This window comes from Trichoderma breve, chromosome 1 (assembly GCF_028502605.1).
Source record: "Trichoderma breve strain T069 chromosome 1, whole genome shotgun sequence".
NCBI classification, from domain to species: domain Eukaryota; kingdom Fungi; phylum Ascomycota; class Sordariomycetes; order Hypocreales; family Hypocreaceae; genus Trichoderma; species Trichoderma breve.
The window spans coordinates 3,882,566-3,898,652 of NC_079232.1; the positions used below are offsets into that span (position 1 = coordinate 3,882,566).

The 16,087-nt window shown below is 52.1% G+C and overlaps 4 protein-coding genes across 4 annotated transcripts; 2 read left to right on the plus strand and 2 right to left on the minus strand.

Moving 5' to 3' along the window:
- Positions 1-521: 521 nt before the first annotated feature.
- T069G_01174 (PHD-finger domain-containing protein) lies at positions 522-3,296 on the plus strand (the record flags this gene model as incomplete). Its single annotated transcript, XM_056168384.1, has 1 exon — positions 522-3,296. The coding sequence occupies one exon, from the start codon at positions 522-524 to the stop codon at positions 3,294-3,296; it is 2,775 nt and encodes a 924-aa protein (XP_056033700.1).
- A 1,055-nt stretch (positions 3,297-4,351) lies between these two features.
- Positions 4,352-5,918, minus strand: T069G_01175 (glycosyl transferase family 4 domain-containing protein; the record flags this gene model as incomplete). The annotated part of the gene is made up of 2 exons (XM_056168385.1): positions 4,352-5,332; positions 5,475-5,918. 2 exons carry the CDS (start codon positions 5,916-5,918, stop codon positions 4,352-4,354), a joined length of 1,425 nt encoding a protein of 474 aa, XP_056033701.1.
- An 899-nt stretch (positions 5,919-6,817) lies between these two features.
- T069G_01176 (transglutaminase-like superfamily domain-containing protein) lies at positions 6,818-8,842 on the minus strand (the record flags this gene model as incomplete). The annotated part of the gene is made up of 2 exons (XM_056168386.1): positions 6,818-8,008; positions 8,057-8,842. 2 exons carry the CDS (start codon positions 8,840-8,842, stop codon positions 6,818-6,820), a joined length of 1,977 nt encoding a protein of 658 aa, XP_056033702.1.
- Positions 8,843-11,511: 2,669 nt separating this feature from the next.
- T069G_01177 (f-box-like domain-containing protein) lies at positions 11,512-14,797 on the plus strand (the record flags this gene model as incomplete). Its single annotated transcript, XM_056168387.1, has 6 exons — positions 11,512-11,616; positions 11,722-12,062; positions 12,158-13,100; positions 13,185-13,362; positions 13,405-14,273; positions 14,327-14,797. 6 exons carry the CDS (start codon positions 11,512-11,514, stop codon positions 14,795-14,797), a joined length of 2,907 nt encoding a protein of 968 aa, XP_056033703.1.
- Positions 14,798-16,087: the final 1,290 nt, after the last annotated feature.

The following is a 16,087-nucleotide window of genomic DNA, read 5'->3' on the forward strand; positions in this document are numbered from 1 at the left end:
CTTTTTTTGCCCCCTTCATCCCACTCTCTCGCTGAGCCAGCCTGCTCTCACCTTTTCCTCGACCAACAATCCAGTCGCCTCCCGCCCGATCGTGTTCGAATTTTTACGACCCAGGCGAGAAACATTCGACGCCCTTCAGTGTCCAGCCATCGCCCTCGACGCGTATGAAAACCCCCATAGCTGTGCTCGTGATTCTCGCCTCCTCTTCAACCCGTCGCCCATTTTTTTCTTCGCTCCTACTGACGGCTGTTGACGATTAGGCCTCTGCCCTTGAGTCAATCCCCAAATCACGACGCTTCAAGTGCCCAGACGCCGCCTGCCGCCTGTCCAAGACTCGACTGCGCCATCGTTTCCGCTCCGGCGTATGACGCGGCTGGTCGCGATCCTCGACCGCTCGACGCTCCAGTTCATTCATCCGGCGCGCGTCTTGATCGGCGCCGTCATGCTCTCAAGACCGCGACAATAATCAATCCACGCATCCCTTGCGACATCGACTACCCAGCGTGGTCCTCCTTTGGACTATGACAGACAAGCCAGCTCCGCTGTCGACGCAAGCAGCAGTTTCCACCCAGGCCAACCACATCGCGCTCGTAGGCCCGACCGGCCCCGACGATGTCGCCCACAAGATTGAGGCGCCAGAGGAAGAGCCCTACACAATCAAGTGTATCTGCAATTTCTCTGACGACGACGGAAACACAATATACTGCGAGACGTGCGACACATGGCAGCACATTGATTGCTTCTATCCCGAGAATCGGGAGGAGGCCATCCGAGAGGACTTTGCTCACTCGTGTGCCGACTGCAAGCCCCGACCGCTGAATCGACAAAAGGCGATCGAGCGCACTCTACGGCTCAGGAATACCATCCTAGAGCCAGAGAGCATCGACAAAAAATCCACCAAGCGACCCCCTTCCAAGAGCCACAAGAAGAAAACCAAGCCTAGCGAAGTTCTTCTCAACGGTATCCACGCGGCTTCAGAGGGCGGCAAGCACGGCCACAACGGTGACCATCACCCTCCTCCAGCCAAGAAATCAAAAACCTCCCACCGACCCTCCCTGTCCGTGAGCTCCCAGCCTTCCAAGCGAAGCCCTTCGTATGGGAACAACCGGGCGAATCCTACGCACCCTCCGAGTCCCGCCACGACTCCTCCCGACCTCCCCGACGATTTTCAAATCCACCACTACTCTGAGAGCTTCTGCTCCCTATACAACGACGTGCCCGACGCTCGCTCCAATGCATTTGCCAACCTCGCCATCCCCACCGCTCTGGTACGATGGCTAGAGTCGCCTTCTGCTCTGGAAAAGGAGGTCGGCCGGAGACACTCAGAGGTCTTCCAGGACGCACTGCCTGCTCTTGAGAGAAAGCGACCGAAGCTTGAGATCAAGGACGCCACACAGGCGCTGGAGAATGGCACTACCCTGCTCTGGCGCTCTCTCAAGTCGACGTCTTCCATCGAAAAGGACGTGCCTCTCATCGAGTTGAATGGCGAGATTGGCTTCCAGAAGGATTACTGTGCAGACAGTGATAACCTCTGGGCTGATCTCTCATCGCCCCTCCCTTTTGTCTTTTTCCATCCTATTCTCCCACTTTACATCGACACCCGTAAAGAAGGCTCCTTGGCCCGCTATGTTCGGAGAAGTTGCAAGCCCAACGCTCAACTGGACACCTTCCTCATCAACAAGTCGGACTACCACTTCTGGCTCGTCAGCGACCGATACATCCCACCCAGCGAGCAGATTACTCTACCGTGGGACTTTCGTCTAGAAAAGAGCGTCTCTCAGCGCTGGCTACATCTGCTGGGCCTCAGCGATGATGATGGCGCAGCGCAAGATGAGTTTGAACTCGACGAGTCAGAGTATACAGCCATCTCCAACTGGATCGACCGGATATTGTCAGAATATGGGGGTTGCGCGTGTGATCAGGATAATAACTGCGCCTTCGCACGATTCCATCGACACTATCTATACGGCAAGAGCCAGTCCCGCGGCAACAAGAAGAGATCACGCAAGACAAAGGCCCACACCATCTCACCAAGCAGCACCGGTCATGCCACAAATAGTCGTGCTGCCAGTGAAGGCCATGTCGATGAGCACGCTGAGCGTGAGGGCCGAGATGGGTCGGTCCCGGCACGGAGCAAGCCCTCTAGCAGGGATCGAACTCCGCTGCGCCAGGGCTCTTTTGATCAATTAGGGATATTGACCGAACCTACAGATCGTGACAAGCGCAAGGTGGCCATGGTGGAAGACTCCTTCCGCCGTATGGAACAAGAGCAGCAGCAACCACCGAGGAAGAAGAAGAGGGTATCAGACACTACAACAGCCTCGACGTCTTCCAAATCAAAATCCAGAACCGGCTCAACCCCTCACATTGGCAGCTATGCTGATGCAAGCACCACCTCCCGAAGCAAATCCGGTTCGCCTGCTAGCTCAAGATCACCAAATCTTGGAACCTCTTCTAAATCTACTGCAGTCCGCCAGGGCTCAGCAGACATACGAGCCAGGCAATCATCCGCATCGCCACGACCCGTCTACTGCGACATGGGCATTCAGACGGATCCCGTAGACGACGAGTGGTTTAGTCAGCCGCAAGAACTCCCCTGTCGCAAGAAGCGAATCATTTCACTTTCTCAGCGACTCCTCAACAACAGGTACAGAGCGCGCGCTGAAGAGGACCGCAAGCGAACATCATCCATCTCAGACTCGCGGCCATCAACGGCTGACGCCATGGACGTTGATGCCGGAGAGACTGAGCAGAAATTGGACCCACCAAAAGCCGAAGAGGAAACTCAGCCGCCTCCGTCTCCTCCCCCAACTCAAGATGTAGAAGACGCGGAAGTGCACGATGCGCCCCCTCTACCTGCCCCTGAAGAAGCACCAGCAGCTCCTCCGGGTGAAGCGGAGTCTACCCCAGAGAAGCCAAAGGCACCTGAGCTTAAAGTTCAAATGCCCACCTTGCCCGCACTCGATGCCACTGCTTCAACTACGACCACGCCACTATCGGCAAGCAGCTCTGCTGTGCAATCAGTAATCATCTCTAGCATCAACGCAACCGTCAACGGAGCCATTGCAACTTCAAGTCCAATCAAGAAGAAGCTGAGCCTTAGCGATTACACCAAGAGCAGGATGAACAAGGCCGCAGTGAAGCCCTCATTGAGCCTCATTTCTACAAAGCCTAGCCCTTCAGAGGCAGATGAGATCAAGCTGGAGAATGTAGAGTCTGCAACTATGGAGAAAGTCGAAGGCGCAGTGGTTACACCTACAGCGACAGCCGCCGCCACTACAAACGGTCACCCATGAAATGTGTAGGATAGGATGATGTTTGTGTTCATTTCGTGTTTTTCATGGCGGGAATTCGCGATTAGTCATGTACCGCATTCGATGGATGAAGGGAAATCAATTGGACGAGTCTCAAAAATGGAGGTTGGAGTTGTTTCAAATTTTTATACAAGGCCAATGGACGACTCGGATATGTTGCCCATCATTATTTTTACTTTTTACTTTACACTTCTTTTCTATTTACTGGGCGTTTAGGGGAAAGGGAAGACGACGATTTTGGGAAATGAAAGATTTGGCGCCAATGGAGATGTCGAGCCGCAAGGTCGACGCAGGGAGTTCTAACTTGCAAGACCAACGCTACCTGCTATATTGAATCCTTGACCTGGTCCAAAGTTTTTGGTGCTAGGCAACGGCGTCTCAAGGCAACCCAACGCTCCGGATATACAAAAAAGGAGTCTGCTGGACACTAGGGCCGGGGAATTTTATTTATTTCTTTTTCTTTTTCTTTTCTCAAGAGGAGGGGCGTAACTTTAGGACATGGTTGCTTTTTCCAACACTTAAAAACTAGGGTTTTCTGGGGGGGCGGGAGAGGGTCCTGTGTACTTTTATCATCTTGATCTTTATGAATTTTAACTGGACGGAGGTTGGGTTGAACGGACGGGATGGGGGGATACGGGTTGGTAGAGCGGGAATCCTTCATTTTTTCTTTCGATTCCCTGCTCGGCGGCCGGATGGGATGAGGACACTGGGTTTTATGTGTGGCCTCTGGGTTGAGACGACGACATGTGAAATAATGGATGGCAGACAAATCCGTTTGATCTTTTTTTTTTTTTTTTTGAACAGACGATTGTTCGAGTTTTGGGACCAAAGTTCTGTGATGAATCGGGTTCAAAGTATAAGGTAGCCAGATAGAACTATGAGCAAAGAAAATTGGACTCTCACTCAGTCTTTTTCATGACATTCTACGGGTAGTGATGGATGTTTTTAAATCTTGTGTGGTATCCCATTGCTTGCTTGTCTAATTAGAATAGTATATACATGTGTAGAAATTGTGAGATTCTAGTAAGCTTGGTGGTTTAGTGCTGTCCTGTGCTGCCCCAGTTGTCTTCCTTAAAGATGAGGAGCGCTAGCTTATGTCTGACGAAGAGGCCAAAGAGGCCCACGAATAGCTGTAGCAATGTCACTTCCCAGGCGAGGCGGTTTTCCTTTAGAGGACCTCGCCAGACGAGCCACAGGTTGAGGAGCGTTAGATTACTCGTTTCGACGAAGAGGCCAGCTTCGTCAGTCGTGACGCGGAGGAGACGCAGGCGGTGCAGCAGGTGCAGGGCCTTGCCGACGAGAGGGTGCGGCTGTCGATCGGGGGACCAGGGCGTAATAGAGGGCTCGAGGAGGCCGGAGCGGGCGTTGAACTTGGGCAGACGGTGGCGCGGGCAGGGGATGAGGCCGAAGATTTGTGGGCACGAGTAGAGGAAGTTGAAGAGCTGGGGGACGAGGAGGAGGCCGAGCGTCTTGGAGAAGTGGCCGAGGATGCCGACGACGGCGAAGACCATGCCGGAGAAGTAGCAGTAGGTGTCTCCGACGAAGACTTTTGCGGGATACCAGTTGTGGGCGAGCAGGGCGACGGAGACGCCTATCCAAGGAAGCAAGAAGTATAACGAGAAGAGATGTGAGTCTGTCGCGGGATGAGGATACGGAGTGAAGAGGTAGAGACAATCGTTGAAGGCGATGAGCAGTGATACGACGATACACTGGGAGACTTCGATGCCGTTGATTCCTGCGAGCATGTTGATGCTCTGGGGGCAGAACATGGCGACGCAGGCCATGTAGACGTAGTAGAGGACGCCGAGGTCGAGGAGGTCGCCGAGAAAGGGTTGGAGAGGGACAGGGATGACGATGGAGGTTACGTCGAAGTCGACGAAGTAGACGACGAGGAGGGGGATGGAGGCGAGGCCTGGGATCCACCACTTGTGGCGCCAGCGGATGTCGAAGAGGTCGTCGCCGATGCCGAGGAGGGCGATGGTTTGGAGGGAGATGATGGCGCCGAGGTAGGAGGCGAGCTGTGTATATGGTCAGTTACGCATATTCTATATCTAGGGTGAGAGAGAAGAAGGGGAAGAGATGAAGAAATGGGTTGGTATATCTCATATCTGTTCTCATTTGTGTGTATATATGGTAGAGGTTCAATGATATCTTTCTGACCTTGTTATGAGGGAATCTATGCAAGAACCGTCCCTCGTTCGCAGGATATATCTCCACCACAACATCCCGATTCCCTCCTCCGCTCGTCGCCGCAACAATGTCCTTGTAAAAAGGAAACGGGATGAAAATAATCACCGTAATGAGATACACGGCAGCACATACAGCGCCCATGCACTCTGGCAGCTCCGCGCTATTGACCTTGCTCAGGTCGCGGCCCCGGAAGCCGGCCTTGATGAAGGTCGGGCCGAGCCACCGGATCATGGCATAGCATAGCGAGAACGCGACGAGGGAGAGTGAGAGAGAGGCGATGAGGGGTTCGCCGTCGCCGTGGAATGTGTTTGCGAGGATGGCGAGCGAGGCGCCGGAGAGGGAGACGAGGCTGAGGGTTTCGGTGCGGGAGAGGCTTGTTGCTGGGGAGGCGTGGGGGGAGCCGGAGGGAGCCATGGTTGGGGTTTTTTGACGGTGTGTGAAGAGGGTTTCTTTATAAGGCGGTGAATTGGACCGGTTGCATTGTAATTTGGTGAGAGTTTGGTGTTGGGTGTTGGCGATTGGGTGTTGTAGAGGCGCAAGTTTGAGGATAAGTGAGTAGTAGCTCGAGGAGCTCAACAGCTCGTCGCAAAGATCTATAACAGCAGAAATTATAAAACAGAATAAAAAAAATCAAACCATTGAAACGCGCAATAAAAACCAATTAAATTCCATCAAACGACAATGTCGCAACCGCAATGGCGATAAAAGGGGGCAGCCAGAAAACAACAATAAGAACCGTTTGATTTGCTGCCGTTTCTGCCACGTCGATCAACTTTTTGAAACCAGCATGTCGGAAAAGCGAAAAGTGGCGTTTCGTCATCAATTCCAAGGGGAGAGGGGGGTGTTGCACGTGCAAGTACTGTCAGATTGGGAGGCGTGTGCTGAGTAGGGTGGAGATGAGGGAAAGAGGATGCAGAAGGTGAATGGGGGGGTTGAGGGAACAGTTAGGGGTGTGGATAGAGGCATCTAATACAATATCATTAGACATGCATCGAACAAATAGAACAAGCTGAATCATCTTGCACGGGACATTTGAAAATAAATGATATAGATTACTGCTAGATCAAAGCAATCATCACAAGATTGCATACAATAGCCGTAAACTCACCAAGTCTCGTCATATATCCTTCCAGAATACCATTACCCAGACGTTTCTCGTCTTTTACCTGCTACATTAATCCTCAAACTCAAGGGCTAGCTAAAGTGCAGTATATCGTTCATCAAATGGTATCACAAACCCGTCTTCCCTATTCCACAGTCTCTTACTAAGTCCAAAAATTCCCTCTCTTGCTATGCTTATTCTCGCCATAACCTTAAACCAAATCCCACTTGGCCACATACGCCCAGGCCATCGCAACCCGTCCCTTCTTGGCAAGATATTGCTGAGCTGTCACGCCTCGTGCGTCTTGTCCATCCATCGATGTCAACTGCAGCACCATGACCGACTGCCCTGGCGCTCCTAAGTCTTTAGCATGGACATCGGCCCAGTGCCAGTAGCCATCCGTCTCAATCGGAATAAAATCATCTTTGCGGCCATCGAGGCCATGAATCTGCAGCAGAAACAGAGAAGGCTTCCCAAGGCCGTGCTTCTCCGCCTTCCAGTGCTCACATAGCTGTGCAAACTGAAATCGGACAACTTGGCCGCTATTGACGGATATCTGCTTTGATGCAGGCTCAACAGTGTCTTCAGCAATGCCTTCTTGGCCACAATTACCAAAGATTTCCACCGGCGGACCCTGAGAGCGCCCGACAATGTACTCTTCCCAAGTGATTGTACGGCCATCCTCACGGAACTGGTGTCTGCTGTCAGACGGGAAATGGGTACGGCCAAACCTCTCGCCGCTGTTGGTGAACTGGACGGGGCTAAACTCTTTCTTGAATAAGTTGTTGGCTCCGCAAATGTGGCCAGCTCCCCAACAGGCATCGAGAAGCCTCCAGACACCACCATCAACCCTGACTGCGTTCCATGCATGACCAGTCGCATCGGGAGGTGGTGGTCTTTGTCCTTGTTTCAAGGGAGTATAGCCATAGCCCTTTCCATGGCCACCAACGACAACACATTCCAGGCCGGCCTTGTTGGCAATGGCCTTGTACGTCTCCGCGTAGCCTTGGCACACAGCCGCACCGTAGCGTATTGTTTCTTCGGGTGTCATACCTCTGATGTTACCGCTGAAAAATGCCTTGGTATCATACATGATGTTGTGATGAAACCACGTGAAGATGGCTCTTGCCTTGTCGTTGTATGACGGGAACGGGTCACAGAGTACACGGGCAAGGTATCCCACAACATCATGCTGGGGGAGCTGCTCTCTTGGATATTGGGCGGCAACGGCATCAGGTCCGCTCCAGTCTCGGCATACCCAGCAATCATTAGCCAATGCTGGCGGAGCTGGTGACGCACGGGAGGAAATGGCTTGGATCTGAGCCACTGATGGACGAGAGGCCATTGGGATCGGAGGGGGCCCGTCATCAGCCGCGGCATCAATCTTGGGCCTTGCTGGCATCTTTGGAGGCTCAGTCATACTCCCAAATCCCCGTATCTGAACAGTGACAGGTGTAGGCTTTGGCGTTGGCTTTGGTAGAGTCTCCGTGCTCGTCGAAGGTTGGGGCTTAGCTGGCCTGGATGGCAGTCTGGGAGGGAGGCTAGGTCTGGCTGGCTGGCTCGGTGGTTGGTCCACACTCTGTCTGGCTGCCATCCTCACGGAGTTTTCTCTAATGGCCGCCTGTCTTGTGACAGCTTCTTCCTTTGCCTTTGCCTCTAGTTCCCGTTTTGTAGGCGGGAGAGGAGGCAAGCTGTTCATATCACAAACCGGTGGCAGCTTGTGCACGACGGTCCCGTTGGATCCATTGCTCGTAGTAGAAGAGATGGTCTTGGTCAAAGACAGAGACGACATGGTAGATTGCATCGATGCCTCTGATGAAGCCGAATTGCGCCGTCCTGAGGGTTTGGGAACGGTAATCGTTGATGTTCGTCGCGGTGGTAGTGCAGGCGACGCCTGGAAGGATCCAGTCCTCGATGGCAACGGCGGAGGGGCAGAAGCATCTGGTGAGGTCGCATTCTGTGTGTTGCGACGAGGCAATGGTGGCGGTGCATCGGCATTTGCTCTGCCGGGTCTCGGAGGCTGCTGCGGCGCTGCTTCATGAGCCGAGCCGTTGACGGTCACGACGGGGGCAGTTTGGCTTCGGGATTCGACAGCAGGACGTCCAGGAGGAGGAGGAGGCTTGGGCTTTTTGCGAGCTGCCTCTGGAGTGCCGACGCTGCTAAAGTTCTTTTGCTTGTTCAGCGCTGCTATCCTCTCCGCCAGCGTATTAAACTGCGGTTCCTCAGTGTCGGCCATGGTGTGGATGTCTGATTGATGTGATGTTCTTTTGTGTGCTTTATATCTCAATCTGTTTGTTGGGTTCCTCTCCTGATTGCTAAAGATGACAACAGGGAAGAGATGTTGGTGCTTGGCAAGCTGTGGTTGGATGAAGTGGCGAGATTCAAGCTCAGTGAGCAAGTAAAGAGAACGAATGGACGTCTCAGCTTGGAGCCGCAAATATATTGCAAGAAACTCAATAAAAAAGAATCGAATGCAAAAACGAATAAGAAGCAACAAATTTCCTTCTTTTGATTTTCCTCCAGCTACCCACGCATCATCAAAGAGCGACAAGGAAAAGAGCGGTGCTGGACGATGCTGGACGATGCTGAAGCAGACGGTGAAGATTGTTGGAGAAAACTGAGAGACTGAGCTGGGACCGCCGTTGACATAGATGGCTATTTTTAAGGGCCAAGACACAACTGCACTTGCATTAGCGGTTTGGAAAAGAGACGGAACCAGTTTGCTTTGCTTTGCACAGCCCACTTGGCTCACGGGGGCTCTGCCGTGTCACTGATACACGTTGTTGGCACCAGCAGTTGCCACCGTGCGAGGTCACTGGTACGCGCGAGTGATTTCAAATGCTGATAGTCGTGCACAGAGCAGAGTTCCCCAGTCGCAGTGACACTGGTTTAGGCAGATGCGGGCATTTTTTGCAGTCTCGTCTCGTTTGGGAAATGGGGAGGGAAATGCCGTAAAGAGCTTGCAGAAGAAAAGACGAGCTTCAACGCGTGTTTTGGGCGATTAAATGGATGGGGGCGGCTAAAGCAGGACATGTGGCGCGATGAATGCCAGGCCCGCTCGGCAATTGCCTAACCGGGCTGCATTGCATTTGATTTTGCCAGGGGGGTTTGAATTGCTGTAGGATTTGTCTGAGCTTGATAAGTTGTAAGTGGTGAATAAATGAGTAATACAGAGAGAGAGGTGTTGATGTCAAGGAGATGTAGAAGGCATCAACTGAGGATATCAACAGGTACCTTAATCAGTGCTGTTGCCTCAGGTATTGCTTGGTACAGCAATCGATCCATGTACTGGTGACTTGAGCGCTGCTGTTGGGTGGACAAAATACAGTGTGTGTAAGTGTGTGTTTACAGGATCATGACTAGGATCAATTGTGCTCTTATTGATGTGCAGAGTGCATTAGTCGAAGGAGGCTATGACTCACTAAATTGCAGCTTGGCTCATATTAATAGCCATGGACAGTTGCAGCAAGGCAGCAGACACCAATCCTTTATATACCGGCGACAATTGTTTACATCGTGAAGCAGTAAGTCGGGCGTCATTTCTGCACTTGTACTGTAACAGGTACTCGACTTACTCGCCTCAACATCAAATGTCCCCTCAACTTATGGCCTACTTACTCAAGACGGGTGGCCCCGTCTCCGTCAGCTCGGCTTTCCAATGACCTCCTTGTGACCTGGACTGTGGCCAATAGACGGCTCTGGCTCGTCTCGAGAGGGGGATCCAATGGATTGTTTGCAGTGGCGAGTGGCTGAATGAGCTCCAACGCAGGTACTCGCACATTGTTCCTCGGCTATTTGTACCTGTACCTGTACATTTTCCCCTCAAGCGCTGACATTGCACAGGGGTCGAGATGGGAAAAGATGCCGTGAATCAACGCCCTCAGCTCAGCTCTGGACACTTACCATCAATCAACTCTTCCGGTTATGGTGCTGTACTGTAGCACGATCAATTGTCAAAGCCTCACTCAATACAATCAAGTTAGATCCAAGCACCTACGAAAACTTGCCGCAAGCCCCGCCCGCCTCTTCTGCCCCTCCCCTCCTCCAGTTCAGCCGTATGTCGCCGTCTTACTTCATTCTAACCCTCCACTCTGCTGTAGTGCAACCAGCCCCGGCCCTACCTAGCCCAAAAGCCAGCACACCCCCATAATTACAGGGCCAAACTCTCCAAAAACTAGCGCCAGCCGCCTAAACGGTCGCCTGTCCTCGCATCCACCCCGCTGGCCGGCCCCTCTACCCGCCTGGCCCATCTTCTGATTCTTCAACACTTCCCTCCCCACATCCACATCCATGTTGGCCGACTCCAGCCAGACCAAACGAAGAGACAACGCAAGCAAGACGAACAGAGTTGCAACAAAGGCCGAGAACCCGCCAAGGCGCCGCAGATTGCCCTTTGTCCGACCAACGCCAATTTGGCTCCAACTTACTTTCTCTTGCCGTTTGTTCAGTGCTGTTGTGCGGGTTTCCTGACAGCATTCGTTACGCTGTGGCTGCTCTGCTCTACTCTTAACTCTCTTCTCCTCTCCTCTCGCCGTCCATCTGGTGCTGTCGCAACCCCGAATATCACCGTCTTCCCGTCTCTCGAATCCCTACATCGGCGGCAGTACAGTATCAACACCAGCATAGTCACCGGCATCTTTTATTCGGTCAATCTCGAGTCTCGGCGCCGGGTCACGTTGTAGCCTCTTTGCGCCGCAATCCCATTCCGTCGTCCTAGCGTCGCATCTCCTCTTTTCGCCACTTCCCATCGGCAGGTTGCGCGCTCTCGGCCGACAAGCCTTGCCAAACCGTCCAAACCGTCGAGACATCTCCTCCCGGCATCGTCTGAGGCCCTGAGGAGCGCGCTTCCTCTCACCAGCGTCGCCCTCTCGCCTGCCTGCTGTCGCTCTCACAACGTATCCCATCATGGCCACGAGCGATGCCGGCGACGAGGTGGCGGCCCAGCCCAACAAGCAGCGACTCACTTTTGTCGACTTGCCCACCGAGACTCAGCGGGAAATCATCTCACATGTACGAAGTCCCTTGTTTCAAGCTCATCTCTCCAGAGGATTCCGAAAATTCCCACCCATTTTGCATCCCCATGCTTACGTGTGCCCTCTTGGTCCTCTCATCTAGTGCTCCCAGAGCGATCTGATATGTCTTGCTCTCGTCTCCCGCCATTTTCACGAACTCGCCTCGGCTCAGCTATACAGGAACTTCCACATCATCTTCCCCGACGATGACGACCTCAACTTCGACTCTCCCATCGACGGTCTTGCCGGCGGTCTTGATACTTTCACCACCAGTAATTATGATTATGCCAAGCATCTGAGGGATCTATCCATGGACACTCTCAGCGCTGGACTTAAGGGAGAGTGCTGTTACCAATCCTATCTGTATAGTGCCAGTTGCGGCAAGTTTCTAAACACGCTCCTGCACCTTACACTCAGAAAAGCCAGATCGCTTGAGGTTTTCCGGTGAGTCGCCGTCTGGAACCTGCCCAATTGCACCCAAGATCCCAATCATCGGGGGGTTTCGTCTCAGTGAGGCATGCTAAGTCTCGGCGCTTTAGATGGAACATCCGTGTGGAACTCAGCAGACCTGTCTACCGCGAACTGCATAGAATCGCATCGCTGAAAAAGCTGCATATACGGATGCAGGCGGGAGACTCATACTACGTACAGCCGCCCCCGCTGCCCGTCTCCATCGATCCTCACCCCCAGCCAGAATCGACAAACCATTGGGGAGGCATTCCGCCGCTTGCTCCTCTCAGCTTGCTGCCTCCGCCTCCGGGCGTCGTGCCACCTGTTGTCAGCGGTCCCCCGCCTTCTCTCCTACCGCCGTCGTCCAAGTCAGCGCCTAAGAATAAGACTGGGAAGCGTGTGACTGGTGCAAAGGAGCCATCTACGTTTTCGGGGTTCAAGAACCTCCAGAGCCTCAGTGTGCTGGATATCGAAAACCTCGATATCGTGAGCGAGCTTAATGCCTGCATCAAGAACTCTAGCTCAACGCTTACTGAACTACAACTATCCTTTTCGGATGGGTTGGCAAGCCGGGCGCGTAAGCCGCCGCCTGATTCCGACGCAGACGATTCTGATGTCGAGGACGAGTTCCAGGTTCTCCCAGCTACCCAGAACAACAATGGTAGCAGCTTCGACTCCAAGTCATATAGGGTATACGAGGAGCGGAGACTTCAAGAAGCCGTCCTTGGCAAAATATTCCAGCTATTTTCACCGCCACCTGGAGCGCCGCGTAAAGCTGACACTGTCGAATCTGAGCAAGAGGATGATAAGAAGGGACCGGAGGCTTCGGCAGCAGATGTTCGAGAAGCATTCATCGAATCCATAAAGAATGCATCTACCAAACTCATGACGATTACCAGTGGATCTTCCAATTTCTCTGCCTCTGCGCAAGATATGCTTGATACCATAGCCAAGGCGGCGCGGAATTATGTAGATTCTGTCGATACATCAGCACTGACTGGCGGGCAGCCAGACCCCCAAAACCAGGAGGCTGTAACAAGCACCACCAACGGTGTATCTCAGGGCGAGTCTTCAACTGCAGCGGACGAGACAACTGCTACGTCTCCCCCTATTAAGGAAGTTGAAGAGGAATCTAGTGCCAAGGCAAGTGAGACGACGGTGCCTAGCGAAAGTTCGTCTAGCAAGGCACCAAAGAGGAACGGCGTCGACGCTTCTCCTGAAGATATCGACATTGCCCATATCGAAGTTCTTGGGGATGGTTTTGAAGAAGCCGAGGATTCCAGCCTTCCAGATGGTACCGATTCCAAGCCTGTGGAAGGAGACACCTCTGAAACAGACCCTGGTCAAACTGGTTCTTCCTCTGGCTCTGCTACTCCTACACCAGCGGCTGATGCGGCCGTAGCCCCCTCCATGACGCCTGGCAACGCCACTCAATCCTCTGCACACAAGGTCAACTTGGAGAACCTGATGACCAAACTTGACTCATTCCGGAACCAGAGCGAAGCCATAGGGAAGAAAATCAACGACCTGCATGCTCAAGGCTCGGCAATAGATCATACGCAGATCAAAGATGCTGACGCCCAACTCAGGGGCTTCAGTGCCATGGTCACTGACCTCCAGAACGAAATCCAGGTTATCGAGGAGGAGATGGATGAGTCGGAGCGCCGGGCAGCAGGCGTTAATACCAAGAGCATGAGCGACTATGTCCGCCGCACAAGAGGCCTGATGCTCACATCCCTGAGCATCTACCTTATCCCCGTCAAGGCATCCGTTTTGTCGCAGACCATCAATCTATCGTGCCTTAAGCAGATCACCCTTCTCAATGTTGGAGACCAGGCGGCCATCTGGTCTTTGTTCACTAAGGCAAACAAGGTGCGGCCGCTGCCGTTGAGGAGCATCTTCACAGACAACGTGTGCAATCAATTCCTCGTTTTTGCCTCTCAGCTCGAGGAGATACATGACCTATTTTTGCTCGAGCGCAGCCCTAAGAGCAAGCCCGAGACCCTTTCCATGCCGAGCTTTGCAAATATGGACCAGATTCGTAGGCTTGTTCTCAAGAAGCATATTGGCCACCTTAGGCGATTGATGATCAAGGATGAAGCCAGCGGCACTCGCTGGGACTGTAATGAGAAGACGATGATTCTCATTTGCACCCAGGGACGAAAACTCGAGGAATTGGCACTGAGCATGAATATTCAGGCTGTGGTAAGTCAAACCGATCTCTATAAACATTTGTTACATAAAGCTAACCTGAGCAGCATATTTTCATGCAATACTTTTCTGGTCTCGTTAGCCTGCGCGCAATCAACATCTTACACTTCCGCAACAATGATACTTGCATCTGGGTTGTTAGAGAAATCCTGAGATTCATTGTAGACAATCTGTCGCACTATCCAGAGCTCAAGCTAGAATGGATCGCAATGGAAGACGATCGTGTTGACCGAGTGATCCGGCCGTCGGACGAGGCCAACGACGCCCCAGATGAGCGAAACAACAACAAGCGGGCCAAGGGCAAGAGCAAGGACAAATTCCCAGTTACGACACCTCTGGGCCCCCACGGCAACATGTTTCCGCCTCTCCCGCTGGAGGGCCTCGACTCGGAGAGCGATAGCGATGACGAGTTTAACGGAGGGTCTCGCCTGCGATTCAAGACGGTTGGACCGCTGCAGTTTTACGATGTTTGGGGAGTCAAGATCTTTGACAAGGAGATTCGTAGTGGAAGACTATGAAGAAGTAGCGTACGAAAAATAATTACTGGTACAGCAACAAAGCGATCAGCGAATGGAAATAACATTATTTTCCAATTGTACATAACTATAGGACCGAAACAGATTTGGGCGAGCCGGTTGGGGCTCAGATATAGGGCATAACGGCACAAGGCGTCTATTAGCGAAGCGCAACAAAATATCCACGGGGATGCTGCGTTACAATTTTCGGATTTGGGTAGGAGAGAATTACAAGTAGTTTAGTTACAGTGAAAAAGAATTCAGAAGGATGAGTTACTGAAGTGGTCGATGTGTACATGAGTGATAGATTCTATACGTGGATGGGTAGAATCAAGATAGCAGTGGCTTCTGAGGAGTGATATAGACGCCCTTCCTTGCATGTGCTTGTCCTGCATGTTGCAAGAAGTGTGGCTAAGAAAAGAAGTGCAATGTATTATCTTCTTTTGGAACTTGTATTGAAGTATTGAAAAATATTGCAGGGAGATCCCTGGCAACTCGACCTTACATACATTTTAAAGGACATGTTTGATTGGCAGTAATGTGGCGGAGGTGGGATTTAGGGTGTGTTGCTTTGGCCTCTTCCACTGGCCACCTTGAATCACACAAAGATAGATATATGCATGTATATGCCCGGAGGAGAAGGAAAATGTGTTCGTTATGAGTGAGAATTTGTCCGTGGGAAGCCATGCAAGGGAAAATTTGCGATCATGTTGTGTTTGAACAGTGTAGGGTATGTTATGGTTTCTGTGCTGCCCCCACGCTGCTACATTATTTACTACCTAGGTACGAAAAAGAGGAATAATTGAGATAACTAAGGCCTGAATGAGACATGAGAAGTTTAGGAATTGCTTGTGATGATCATAATTGGCACGAAATGAGATGGCGAAGCAGGAAGGCTTGGCCAGTCATCGTATCACTGTACGTGCATAGAGAAACCCAAGATGCATCGTAGAGTAGGACTTCGGGCTGTGTCGTCACATCAGCCCACATGTGTCGCAGCTTTTGTCAGGATTTCCAGCAGGATGAAGTAGGCGACACACCCTCCTATTTGATGTAGATAGAATCCTTGACCTTGGTAGTGGCATCGAGTTCTTGTACTTGTTCCTACTAGGTACCAAGTATTGTGACAATTTTGATGCCGTAGGTGATAACACATTCCCAATGGAGAAATCGGCAAGGGACAAGGAAGATATATATGTGAGTGCTGTTTTGTTGATAGAGGTTGATTCAGACTTGGTGTAAGTTACAGTGGTTTCGTGGATTCGGGCTTGGGCTGATATCTGAAGCGGCCGA